This window comes from Tachyglossus aculeatus, chromosome 1 (genome assembly GCF_015852505.1).
Source record: "Tachyglossus aculeatus isolate mTacAcu1 chromosome 1, mTacAcu1.pri, whole genome shotgun sequence".
In the NCBI taxonomy this organism is placed as follows: domain Eukaryota; kingdom Metazoa; phylum Chordata; class Mammalia; order Monotremata; family Tachyglossidae; genus Tachyglossus; species Tachyglossus aculeatus.
This window is the reverse complement of record NC_052066.1, coordinates 242,657-256,428: the sequence shown is the minus strand read 5'-3', so window position 1 is coordinate 256,428 and position 13,772 is coordinate 242,657. Positions and strand designations below refer to the sequence as shown.

General features: G+C 53.4%; 1 protein-coding gene across 2 annotated transcripts in view; it reads left to right on the top strand.

The window, feature by feature from the left end:
- The window catches only part of IQCB1 (IQ motif containing B1), a 28,132-nt gene that overhangs the window by 10,295 nt on the left and 4,065 nt on the right, over positions 1–13,772 (top strand). Inside the window, exons 6-9 of one of the 2 annotated variants that reach the window (XM_038747568.1) lie at positions 675–847; positions 4,388–4,500; positions 7,425–7,534; positions 8,287–8,429. In XM_038747568.1, coding sequence (XP_038603496.1) covers positions 675–847; positions 4,388–4,500; positions 7,425–7,534; positions 8,287–8,429 — 539 coding nt within the window. Of the gene's footprint in view, positions 1–671; positions 848–4,387; positions 4,501–7,424; positions 7,535–8,286; positions 8,430–13,772 lie in introns of both variants that reach the window. The other variant, XM_038747567.1, reaches the window with a different exon arrangement.

The following is a 13,772-nucleotide window of genomic DNA, read 5'->3' as shown; positions in this document are numbered from 1 at the left end:
GATGGTAAAAGACCAAAAGGTCCAGTGGAAAAGCTCAGGGGACAATGACCTCAAGTCCACCCAACCCCCCCTTGGGCCCACTCTCCTCCATCCTGTGCCAGGCTCACTTCAGGCATTAGCAGTTGGCAGCTGTTTTTAAAAAAGTAGTATTTATTAAGCGCTTACTATGTGCCAGGCACTGTACTAAGCACTGGGATAGAGCCTGTTGTTGGGGAGGGACCGTCTCTATATGTCTCCAACTTGTACTTCCCAAGCACTTAGTACAGTGCTCTGCACACAGTACGTGCTCAATAAATACGATTGAATGAATGAATGAATGAATACAAGGTAATCAGGATGACCCACGTGGGGCTCACAGTCTTGATCCCCATTTTACAGATGAGGTAACTGAGACCCAGAGAAGTGAAGTGACTTGCCCAAGGTCACACAGCAGACAAGTGGCGGAGGTGGAATTAGAATCCAGGTCCCTCTGACTCTCAGGCCCGTGCTCTATTCGCGAGTGAAGTGAAGGCAGCCTCAGTCCCCTGTCTCCCAGGCCTGTGCTCTCCCCATTGGGCCACCCTGCCTCTCAGTGCCGGGCTAGGTCAGGCCATCCCACACCAGCCAGGCCCCAGGCCCCGCGGGACCTCCCCGGGCTCCGCCGGCCCACAGTCCGTCTCCCATGTCGTCAGCAGGGAGGAGCTCCTCGGAACCGAAGAGGAAATCTTTGACCCGATCTCGGACGAGCTGGTCTTCAAGCTGTCGTCATCCAGCCACCCGGCGGTGGGCCGCGTCTGCACGCGAGCCCTCCTGTCTGTGGCCCAGTCTCGGGCCGCAGGTGGGCCCACGCTGGCTGCCCGCTACAAAGGTACGGTGGACCGTCCCCCTCCCCGGGTGTGGGGGCGGGCTCTGCGGAGGGGGCCCATCGATCCAACGATCCCTTGAATTTAGTGATCCCCGGGCAAAGCCCTGAACTTTGAAGCTTGGAGAGGGACAGTCGTGTTAGTCCACATGATCCCTGCCCTCAAGGAGCTTACCGTCTAGCGTCCTGAGACATTAAAATACGTCCGGGTCGGAGTAAGCCAAGTGCAAGAGGGCTGGGGGGGAGTTCCCCAGTGCATAATGGGGTAGTGATGACCACAGAGGCTCAAAGCAGGGAGACCAGCAAGGCTGGAGGCTGAGGCAGTAGGTAAGATGGCCAGTGACATGGGCTTGGATTATCGGCCCAAGTGAGTGGCCCTTTCGATGGAGCGGTAAGGGTAGATTCCAGAGGTGGGGTGGGGGAGTTTGTGTTTATTTTGGGTATTTGTTAGGTGCTTACTTTGTACGAGGCACTGTACTAAGTGCTGGGGTAGATACAAGCTAATCAGATTGGACTATGTCCCATGTGGGGCCTCACAGTCTCAATCCCCTATTTTATTCATTCATTCATTCAATCAATCGTATTTGTTGAGCACTTACTGTGTGCAGAGCACTGTACTAAGCACTTAGGATGAGGTAACTGAGATTCGGAGAAGTGACTTGCCCAAGGTCACACAGCAGACTAGTGGCGGGGCCTTGATTAGAACCCACAGGTCCTTCTGACTCCCAGCCCGTGCTCTATCCACTAGACCATACTGCTCCTCACGTTGTTACGAGGAGAGAATCGACAGGATTTGGTGATTGACTGAATATGTGGGTTGAAGCAGAGAGATGAGTTGCCATAGAGCTATAGAATACTCCCCCTGGAGAAGCAGCACTGCCTAGTGGAACGAGCCCAGGCCTGGTAGACGAGGACCTGGATACTAATCCCAGTGCCGCCATTTGTCTGCTGTGTGACCTTGAGCAAGTCACTTCACTTTTCTGGGCCTCAGTTACTTCATCTGTAAAATGAGAATTAAATCCTTCCCCTGCTCTAGACTGTAAGCTGATTGTGGGCAGGGAACGTGTCTACCAACTCTGTTATACTATACTCTCCCAAGTGCTTAGTAGTGCTCTGCACGCAGTAAGCACTCAATAAATTCAGTTGATTGATTGAGTGATTGATTGGCTAAACTCTGAACTCCACATGGTACAGGGACTGTGCCCGACCTGAGTATCTTGTAAGAATTATAATAATAAGAATGATGGTATTTGTTAAGTGCTTACTCTATGCCAAGCACTGTACTAAGCATTAGGGTGGATACAAGGTCCTCAGGTTGTCCCACATGGGGCTCACAGTCTTAATCCCCATTTTACAGATGAGGTAACTGAGGCACAGAGAAGTTAAGTGACTTGCCCAGTCACACAGCTAAGTGGCGGAGTTGGGATTAGAACCCACAACCTCTGACTCCCAAGCCTGTGCTCTTTCCATTAGGCTTTTAGACTGTGAGCCCACTGTTGGGTAGGGACTATATGTTGCCAACTTGTACTTCCCAAGCGCTTAGTACAGTGCTCTGCACACAGTAAGCGCTCAGTAAATACGATTGATGATTAGGCCACGTAACAGTGGGATTTGTTAAGCGCTCACTATGTGCCAGGCACTGCACTAAGCCCGGGGGTGGATCCAAGCAAATCGAGTTGGACACAGTCCCTGTCACATGTTGGGCTCACAGTCTCAACCTCCATTTTGCAGATGAGATAATTGAGGCACAGAGAAGTGAGGTGACTTGCCCAAGGCCACACAGCAGACAGGTGGCAGTGCGAACCCACAGTCTTCCGGCTCCCGGGCCCGGGCTCTAACCACTGCACCACCAAGGCTCACAGAACTTTTGAATTGATGGATCGGGGCTTGAGCCCAGATCCTTTCAGGGGCTGCCCGGCAGGGCTGTAGGGGTGTAAGGGGATGTTAGGACAACCAGCCAGAAATCCCAGGCTGGGAGCTGGGGAACTTGGGGGTCTGCCAGTCTCAGCCAGGTATCAGCCCTCGTGGGGGAATGGGAGGAGAAGTCGACGATCACCTGTATATATGTATATATGTTTGTGCATATTTGTTACTCTATTTTACTTGTACATATCTATTCTATTTATTTTATTTTGTTAGTATGTTTGGTTTTGTTCTCCGTCTCCCCCTTTTAGACTGTGAGCCCACTGTTGGGTCGGGACTGTCTCTATATATTGCCAACTTGTACTTCCCAAGCACTTAGTACAGTGCTCTGCACACAGTAAGCGCTCAATAAATATGATTGATTGATTGGAATGCCCTCCCTCTGCCCATCCGCCAAGCTATCTCTCTTCCTCCCTTCAAGGCCCTACTGAGGGCTCACCTCCTCCAGGAGGCCTTCCCAGACTGAGCCCCTTCCTTCCTCTCCCCCTCGTCCCCCTCTCCATCCCCCCCATCTTACCTCCTTCCCTTCCCCACAGCACCTGTATATATGTATATATGTTTGTACGTATTTGTTACTCTATTTATTTATTTATTTTACTTGTACATATCTATTCTATTTATTTTATTTTGTTAGGATGTTTGGTTTTTTTTTCTCTGTCTCCCCCTTTTAGACTGTGAGCCCACTGTTGGGTAGGGACTGTCTCTATATGTTGCCAATTTGTACTTCCCAAGCGCTTAGTACAGTGCTCTGCACATAGTAAGCGCTCAATAAATATGATTGATTGATTGATTGATTGATGTCTGCACCCTGGAAGCCCTAACCCTCTGGGGCCTCCTACCTGTTAATGTCTGTCTCCCCCCCACAAACTGTAAGCTTATTGTGAGCAGGGAATGATTCTGTTTATTGTTATAGTGTCTTAATTATTATGGTATTTGTTAAGCACTTACTGTGTGCCAGGCACTGTACTGAACACTGGGGTGGATACAAGTAAATCGGGTTCCCGTCCCACGTGGGGCTCACACTCTCAATCCCCATTTTGCAGATGAGGGAACTGAGGCATAGAGAAGAGAAGTGACTTGCCCATGGTCACACAGCAGACAGCTGCAGCGTGGCTCAGCGGCAAGAGCCTGGGCCTGGGAGTTAGAGGTCCTGTGTGCTAATCCCGACTCTGCCACTTGTCAGCTGTGTGACTTTGGGCAAGTCACTTAACTTCTCTGTGCCTCAGTTACCTCATCTGTCAAATGGGGATTAAGACTGTGAGCCCCACATGGGACAACCTGATCACCTTGTAATACTACTACTACTAATAATAATAATGGCATTTATTAAGCGCTTACTATGTGCAAAGCACTGTTCTAAGCGCTGAAGCACTGTTCTAAGCGCTTGTATCCCCCCAAGCGCTTAGAACAGTGCTTTGCACATAGTAAGCGCTTAACGAATACCATCATTATTATTATTAATTGGTGGAGCCAGAATTAGAACCCATGAATTTCTGACTCCCAGGCTCTATCCACTACGCCATGTACTCTTTCTAGCTGTCAGTCCAGTGCTCTGCACACAGTAAGCGCTCAATAAATACGATTGACTGACTGACTGACTGACTGCCATTCATTGCCTGCCAGGATTGCACAGCATGCTGAGGGAGCAGTGGACCGGAAAAGGGTTTGGCCCAGAACTTGGCCGCCTCCTGGCATTGTTGGCCCGCTTCCCAGACTGCCTGGCAACAGACACACAGGTGAGAAGCATGCATTGCGGTGTTTGGGGCGCTCCCCTGACAACGTCTTTGCCCCCCTCCTTTGTCAGTGTGCATTGAACATGCCTGTGGCCCTCGAGAAGCGAGATCTGTAAATGCGTCAGTCGGGCCGGGTGGCCGAGGCCCTGCTGCATCCAAAGCACCAAAGTTGAACCGGAATCTGGCCAGCACCTGGATGGGCACGGTGGCCTCGGGTCGGGAGGGAGGAGGGAGCGATTCTGGTGAGGTGGTGGAGGAAGGACTGGGAGGACTTAGCCACAGACTGACCATGAGAGGAGTGGGCAGGGAGTCATCAAGGTTCATGTCAAGGGGATGTTGGCCTCAGAGCCCGAGAGCCCGGGGGCGCAAACCTAGTGTGGCCCAGGCTGGTCCCGCTTGCGTTCACACCTTCAATAATAATAATTGTGGTATTTGTTAAGCACTAACTATGTGTGTACTAAGCACTGGGGTGGATACAAGCAAATTGGGTTGGACACAGTCCCTGTTCCACATGGGGCTCACAGTCTCATTCCCCATTTTACAGATGAGGGAAGTGAGGCACAGAGAATTGAAGTGATTTGCTCAAGGTCACACAGACAAGTGGCCGCACTGCTTCTCTTCAGTTGTGACCCCGGGGGCTGTATTTTTGACATGGACACTTGCCGCCCAGCAGCCCTCCCCGCCTCAGTTTTTGGGTCCTCCTGTTCTCCAGTCTCGGTGGTGTCACCCCAGTGCCAGAATCTCCACCCTCCCTGCCACGGGCCGTGTCCCTCCCGCCTTTCCCTCCCGTGCGGGATTGGTCGGAGCGCATCCTGCCCGAGCGCCTGGGTTCATCTATGGAGAAGAGCCCCGGCCTGCAGCTCCTTGTGAGAGCGGCCTGGGCCCGAGTCTCTTTTTCGTGTCTCTAATTGGTCCCACCGCAGCCTCAGCCCTGCCCCAGATGGGCAACAGCATGGCCTAGTGGATAGAGTCCGGGCCTGGGAATCAGAAGGACCTACGTTCTACTCCTGCCTCTGCCACATGTCTGCTATGTGACCTTAGGCGAGTCACTTAACTTCCCTGGGGCTCAGTTATCTCATCTGTAAAATGGGGAGGCCTTCACCTCCTCCAGGAGGCCTTCCCAGACTGAGCCTCTTCTTTCCTCTCCCCCTCGTCCCCCTCTCCATCCCCCCATCTTACCTCCTTCCCTTCCCCACAGCACCTGTGTATATGTATATATGTTTGTACATATTTATTACTCTATTGATTAATTTATTTAACTTGTACATATCTATTCTATTTTATTTTGTTAGTATGTTTGGTTTTGTTCTCTGTCTCCCCCTTTTAGACTGTGAGCCCACTGTTGGGTAGGGACTGTCTCTATATGTTGCCAATTTGTACTTCCCAAGTGCTTAGTACAGTGCTCTGCACATAGTAAGCGCTCAAAAATTCCAATTGATGATGATAATGATCCTCAGCCCCACCTCTGAGTGGCCCAACCCCAGCCTCATCCCTGCGCCTGTATAGCCCAGTCACCCCAGGTCTCCCTGTAAGATTATCGAAACCTCTGCGTCCCGTCTGTAATCCCCCTCTCTCTGTTCCGTGCTCTCTGGTCATCTGCTGTCCCTCTGTTCCCTGCTTGCTCTCAGCCCTGATCTCCTTTGGCGGTTTTTGGAGATGAAAGGGATCTCTCTGTAAGACATATAGATTAGAGAAGCAGCGTCATGGGTTCAAACCCCTGCTCCGCCAATTGTCAGCTGGGTGACTTGGGGCAAGTCACTTGACTTCTCTGGGCCTCAGTTCCCTCATCTGGAAAGTGGGGATGAAGACTGTGAGCACCCCGTGGGACAACCTGATCATCTTGTAACCTCCCCAGCGCTTAGAACGGCGCTTTGCACATAGTAAGCGCTTAATAAATGCCATTATTATTATTATTATTATTATTATTATTAGCCCAACACATTCAGCTCTTGCCTCTGGACTGATTGAAAATGGATATCCACCTCCAGTGGGCTCGACCACGCCCAGGTCCCTGCTTTTCATTGGCCTGACCCGACCTCATCTAGAGAAGCAGCGTGGCTCAGTGAAAAGAGTCCGGGCTTTGGAGTCAGAGGTCATGGGTTTGAATCCCGGCTCCGCCACTTGTCCGCTGTGTGACTTTGGGCAAGTCACTTCACTTCTCTGGGCCTCAGTTCCCTCATCTGTAAAATGGGGGTGAAGACTGTGAGCCCCACGTGGGACAATCTGATCATCTTGTATTCCCCCCCAGCGCTTAGAACAGTGCTGCGCACATAGTAAGCGCTTAATAAATGCCATTATTATTATTATTATTATTATTATTATTATTATTATTATCTAGGCCTTTGATTGACTGGACCACACTCATCCCAGCCTCTGAAATGCCCGATCCCTCCCGGGGGGGGACCCTGTATGTGATAATCTCTGCCTCTGATTGGCCCGACTGCATCCAGATGTCCACCTCCAGTGGGCCCAACCACACCCAGGTCCTCAGGGGCCTGTCCTGGCCCCTCTGCCCCCTGCTGCTTTGAGAAGCAGTGTGGCTTGCTGGATGGAGCGGAGGCCTGGGTTGATCGATTGATTGACTGGGAGTCAGAAGGCCCTGGGTTCGAATGCCAGCTCTGCCGCTTGTCTGCCGCGTGACCTTGGGCCAGTCACTTCACTTCTCTGTACCTCAGTTACCTCATCCGGAAAGTGGGAATCAAGACCGTGAGCCCTATGTGGGACGAGGACTGTCTCCAGCCCAATTACTTTGTATCTACCCCAGCGCTTAGTACAGTGCCTGGCACATAGTAAGCGCTTAATAAATACCACAGTTATTATTATCGTATTTGTGATGTGTCTGCGGACCCTGGAGCCGATGGGCCGGGTCCTGAGCGAGCAGGCGCCGCAGTGGTGCCGCGTCGTGCCCGGCCGTGTTTGTGTTTCAGAGACGACAGCATGCGGCATGTGCCATCCAGGCTGCTTGGCGGGGCTTCCGCACCCGCCAGAGGCTGAGCAAACTTCCCCGGGCAGTGACGGCGCTGCAGCGAAGCTTCAGGTGCGTTGTGGGGATGTCGCGGGCCTCGGCGGGACTTGGGGAGGGGCGGCCCACTGGCACCAACCCGGCATCCCACCTCCCCGGTCCGAGGGGGGCTCTGCCTCAGGGGGCAGTCGACGATCTTGGAGCCCAGGCCAAATGGCACAGGCCAGGCGGGGGTGGCCGGTCGTCGGAGGCTTTCGGTCCCAAACCTAGAGGGCCGGCCATTTGGCCACTCGGCCCAGGGATGCTGGACCTTCCCCTCGGAGCCCAAGAGCCCGAGCCGCCCCTGCTCCCATGCTCCCGGGCCGAGGCCCGGCAGATCGGACTGGATGGGGCGCCGGGGCCTGCGGGAGGAACCAGGGCCTCTGTGGGCCGGCCCAGTCTCTACTGCCCTGTTCATAGCAGGGGACGCAGGGGGAGGGCGGGCTGGGCTGGGCTGCATCCATGGGGCAGTAGCGTGGCCTGACACAGTACAGTACTGGACGTTGCACCAGACCTTTCACTACCTGTTGGGCTCAGGATGGGGAGGACCAGGTCCAGGCGGGCCCAAATCCAGTCCTGCAGAACCCAGCACCCGCCCTGCCCTGCTCCAGGGTGGGGCTGGTCTGGGCCGGGCTGGGTTTGGGGGCGGGGAGGTCCCCTGCCCAGGGAGCAGGAGGCATGAGTGGGGCCGGGCCCAGGGGATCCAAGTGGGTAGATGGAAGCGGGCTTTCCCCCCTGTTGGTTGGTGGTGAGGCTGGGGCTGAGGCTGACCTGTCTGTCTGGGGCAGAGCGAAGCGGGCACAAGAGCAGCGGTGCCGGAGCCGCTGCAGGGAAGGCGAGGCCCTCAGGGCGCAGCTGCAGCTGCAGAGGCAGCGTGCCCGGAGACGGTTCCTGGAGCGTCAGCTCATCTTACTGGAGGCCATCCCCCCAGGTGGGCGCATGTTGTGGTGGGGCCACCGCCCGGGGTCCCCTGAGCGGTTCTGGGCACAGGTCCAGAGTTCCATTCCCTCTCCCCACCCCCCTGCGCCCCACTCCCCCCTATCTGCAGGGGACCATCTTCAAAGGGTGGGACCCGCCCTGGGGAAGAAGAGGCTTCCCCAGCCAGCCCCTCTCTCCTCCCTTCCCTCGAGTCCACAGGGAGGATGGACCCTGGCCCCACTCTGGGCTCAGAGGCACAAAGGCCAGACTTGGGCGGTCCCCGAGGGGCCAACCCGAGCCCAGGCTTTTCCCTGGTGGCGCGTCCCAACCAAGGGGATGGAGGCTCAACTCGATTAGAGCTCGGCGGCCCTGAGACTCAGGGACAAGCTCCACATCCCCCGGGCTGGTCATCCTCCCCACTGGGAGCTCCCTGAGCTCAGCCTGCTCAGGGCCGTCCAGCCCAGACCTCTGCTGCCATCAGCGGCACCGGGACACTCAGAGGAGCCACCTGTGCCTCGCCCTCCTAGACGCCCATCATTCAGGCCGTCAGTCAGTGGTATTTGTGGAGCGCTTACTCTGTGTGGAGCACTGTTCTAAGCGCTTGGGAGAAGACAGTATAACAGAGTCAGTAGACATGATCCCTGCCCGCAACAAACTTACAGTCTAGAGGAGGAGATGGACATTAAAATAGATTACAGCTAGAGGAAATGGCAGTGTGAAGACATGGACCCAAGTGCCTCGGGGTTGGAGGTGGGGGTGTGTCTGAAAATGCTCAAAGGGTACAGTCTGAGCGCATAGATGATGTAGGGAAGAGCAAATATTGTGCTTAATAAGCGCAAATAAGCGCTTAGTACAGTGCTCTGCACATAGTAAGCACTCAATAAATACGATTGATGATGAAATATTGTGGGAAAATGAGGCCTTTGTCAGGGAAGGCCCCTTTGAGGAGATACGATTTTAGGAGGGCTTTGGAGGTGGGGGGAATAGTGGTCTGTGGTATATGAAGCGGGGAGGGAGTTCCAGGCCAAAGGCAGGATGGGGGCAAGGAGTCAGTGGTGAGGTAGACGAGATCCATTTACAGTAAGTAGGGGGGTGTTAGGAAAGCGAAGCATGTGGGCTGGGTTGTAGAAGGAGATGGGCAAGGTTAGTTAGTAGTAGTAGTAGTAATGGCTTGTATTAAGTGCTTACTGTGTTCAGAACACTGTAGTAAGCATTGGAAAAGACTATGCAGGTGAGAATTAGTCACAGACCCTGTCACTCGGGGGTCTCACAATCTATGAATAGAGGTGTGGCAGGCCCGGAGATGGACATATTGGGAGAAATGAAACACTTAAACATTAAAACAAACAGCATAAGAGGCAATGGTAGAGGAGCAGAATTGCTCCTCGTGATTCAGAGTCCACAGCAATGGCTCCTCAGCCACTAGCTTTCCTGAGTTTATATGAGACCTCATGCTGCTGGTTTGTTCTCCTCCCCACCGGGGTGGTGGGAAGCAGGATTGGCTGGGGTCCAAGATCCGCCCTTTCCTCCCCATCCAAACCACTGCCCTGCTCGTTCAAGCTCTCATCCTATCCCGTCTGGACTACTGTATCAGCCTTCTCTCTGATCTCCCTTCCTCATGTCTCTCCCCACTTCAATCCATACTTCATGCCGCTGCCCGGATTGTCTTTGTCCAGAAACGCTCTGGGCATGTTACTCCCCTCCTCAAAAATCTCCAGTGGCTACCAATCAATCTGCGCATCAGGCAGAAAATCCTCACCCTGGGCTTCAAGGCTGTCCATCCCCTCGCCCCCTCCTACCTCACCTCCCTTCTCTCCTTGTCCAGGCCACCCCGCACCCTCCGCTCCTCCGCCGCTAATCTCCTCACCGTGCCTCGTTCTCGCCTGTTCCGCCATCGACCCCCGGCCCACGTCATCGCCTGGGCCTGGAATGTCCTCCCTCTGCCCATCCGCCAAGCTAGCTCTCTTCCTCCCTTCAAGGCCCTGCTGAGAGCTCACCTCCTCCAGGAGGCCTTCCCAGACTGAGCCCCTTCGTTCCTCTCCCCCTCGTCCCCCCTCCATCCCCCCATCTTACCTCCTTCCCTTCCCCACAGCACCTGTATATATGTATATATGTTTGTACATATTTATTACTCTATTTATTTATCTTACTTGTACATATCTATTCTATTTATTTTATTTTGTTAGTATGTTTGGTTTTGTTCTCTGTCTCCCCCTTTTAGACTGTGAGCCCACTGTTGGGTAGGGACTGTCTCTATATGTTGCCAACTTGTACTTCCCAAGCGCTTAGTACAGTGCTCTGCACACAGTAAGCGCTCAATAAATACGATTGATTGATTGATTGGGGAGGAGGGAAGGCAGTTCACTTGGCTGCTGCGAACTTTCCAAGGGAGTGGGTGTAGACGGAGAATAGAAGGGGGACCTAGAACAGCTCTGAGGAACTCCCACAGTTAGGGGGTGGGAGGCTTAGGAGAAGCCATCGATAGGGACTGAAGATCAGTGGCCACAGAGACAGGAGGAGAACCAGGAGAGGATAGTGTCTGTGAAGCTAAGGTTGGTTACTGTTTCTGGGAGAAGGGGGTGGTCCACGGTGTTGGAGGCAGCTGATAGGTTGAGGAGGATTAGGATGGAATAGAGGCTGTTGGATTTGGCAAGAAAGGGATTATCGGTGACCTTTGAGACAGAGCAGTTTCTGTGGAATGAAGGTGGTGGAAGCCAGATTGGAGAGAGTCAAGGAGAGAATTGGAGGAGAGGAAGTGGAGGCAGCAGGTGTAGACAACTCGCTCAAGGAGTTTGGAGAGGAGTGGTAGGAGGGAGATGGGGCGGTGACTGGAGAAAGCCGTGGGGTCAAGGGAGGGTTTTTTTTAGGATAGGGGAGACAGGAGCATGTGTGAAAGCAGTCGGGAAGAAGCCATTGGAAAGTGAGTGGTTGAAGGTGGAGGTGTGAGGGAGCAAGAGAGAGGATAGGGATGGACTATCCATTCAGTTGTTTTTATTGAGCGCTTACTGTGTGCAGAGCACTATATTAAGCACTTGGAAAGTACAATTCAGCAACAGAGACAATCCCTGCCCGCACTGGGCTTACAGTCTAGAAGTGGGGAGACAGACATCAAAACAAGTGAACAGGCATCAATATAAATAAATAGAATTATAGATATAGACAGAAGTGTTGTGGAGCGGGGAGATTGGGGAAGAGCAAAGGGAGCGAGTCGAGGTGACACAGAAGGGAGGGGGAGCTGAGGAAAAGGGGGCTTAGTCTGGGAAGGCCTCTTGTAGGAGGCAAGCCTTAAGTAGAGCTTTGAAGGGGGGAAGAGTGATTGCCTGGTGGATTTGAGAAGGGAGGGCGTTCCAGACCAGAAGTAGGACGTGGGACAGGGATCGACGTCGGCACAGGCGAGATGGAGGCCCAGTGGGAAGCTTAGAGGCACCAGAGGAGCAGAGTGTGCGGGCTGGGATGGAGAAGGAGAGAAGGGAGGTGAGGTAAGAAGGGGCAAGGGGATGGAGAGCTTTGAAGCCAGCAATGAATTTTATGTGATAAAGAGGTTGATAGGCAACCACTGGAGATTTTGGAGGAGTGGGGTGACATACCCAGAACGTTTCTGTTGAAAGATAATCCAGGCAGCGTACCCTGTACTTTTACAAGAAGCAGCGTGGCTCAGTGGAAAGAGCATGGGCTGTGGAGTCAGAGGTCATGGGTTCAAATCCCGGCTCTGCCAATTGTCTGCTGTGTGACTTTGGGCAAGTCACTTAACTTCTCTGTGCCTCAGTTCCCTCAGCTGTAAAATGGGGATTAAGACTGTGAGCCCCCCCATGGGACAACCTGAGCACCTTGTAACCTCCCCAGTGCTGAGAACAGTGCTTTGCACATAGTAAGCACTTAATAAATGCCATTATTATTATTATTATTGTTATTATTATTATTATTATTATTATTATTGTCTCTCCATTCCTGAGTCTCCCCCAGTTATGCAGTCAGGGGTGTCGGATGCTCTGTGCTGGGTCACTGGGGTAGAGTGAGGGATGGAACGGGCAGAGTCAGGGGCACTGGATGGTCTATACAGGGTCACTGGGGAGAGTCAAATGGGTTGGATAGTCTGTGATAGGTTACTGGGAAAGAGTCAGGGTCGGAGAGAGGAGAGTCACGGGGGTTGGATGGCCTGTGCAGGGCCACTGAGAGAGAGTCAGGGATGGAGAGGGGCGAGTCAGGGGTAGGGGGTGGTCCATGTTGGCTCACTGGGGGAGAGTCGCGTCTGGAGAAGCAGCATGGCTTAATAGAACGAGCAAAGGCTTGGGAGTCGGAGGACTGGGTTCTAATCCCGGCTCCGCCACTTGTCTGCTGTGTGACCCTGGGCAAGACAATTAACTTCTCTATGCCTCAGGTATCTCATCTGTAAAATGGGGATTAAGACTGTGAACCCTATGTGGGGCAGAACTGTGTCCAGCCTGATTATCTTGGATCTACCCCAGCGCTTAGTACAGTGTCTGGCACGTAGTAATAATGGTGGCATTTGGTAAGTGCTTACTATATTAAGGGGTGTTGGATGATCCCTGCTGGGTCACTGGGGAGAGTCAGGGATGGAGAGGGGAAAGTCAGAGGTGTGGGATGGTCCATGCTGGCTCACTGGGGGAGTCAGGGATGGAGAGGGGAGAGTCACAGGTGTTGGATGGTCCGTGCTGGGTCACTGGGAGAGAATCATGTATGGAGAGGGGAGAGTCAGAGGTGTTGGATGATCCATGCTGGGTCACTGGGGGACAGTCAGGGGGGTTGACTGTTCCACCTAAGTGTCCTGGAGCTCCTGCCAGGGTCAATCCTGAGCTGTGCCTGGCACATAGTAAGCTCTTAACAAATGCCATTATTATCATTATTATTTTTATTAGTAGCATTAGTATTATTATTTTTCCCAGGATGGGAGACTGGGGAGGAGGAGGAGCTGCCCGCAGGCTGAGTTTTGCCATCAAGGGGAGCCCCAGAGCCTCGGTTCCTAGTGGCCTGGCCCTGGGTCCTGGGATGTGTGCACTCTGCCACGGCCTTCCCGGTCTGAGGGCCAAGTGGAGGAGCCGGCAGGGGATAGGGGCGTCTCTCAGCCTCCTGGGCTGCCACACTGACTCTGCCTAAGGCTTCCCAGCCCACTTTGCTGGATTCAGACACCTGTGAAACCCTGAGAGGGAGCGGAGCCCCAAGGGAGTCTGTCAGGCAATCGCTCGGTGGTATTTTTTGAGCGTGCTTACTGTATGCAGAGCCCTAAACTAAGTGCTCGGGAGAGCACTTGGGAGAGAAGCAGCATGGCCTAGTGGAAAGAGCAGGAGCCTGGGAGTCAGAGGACCTGGGTTTTGGGGGGGGTTTTGATAGCATTTAT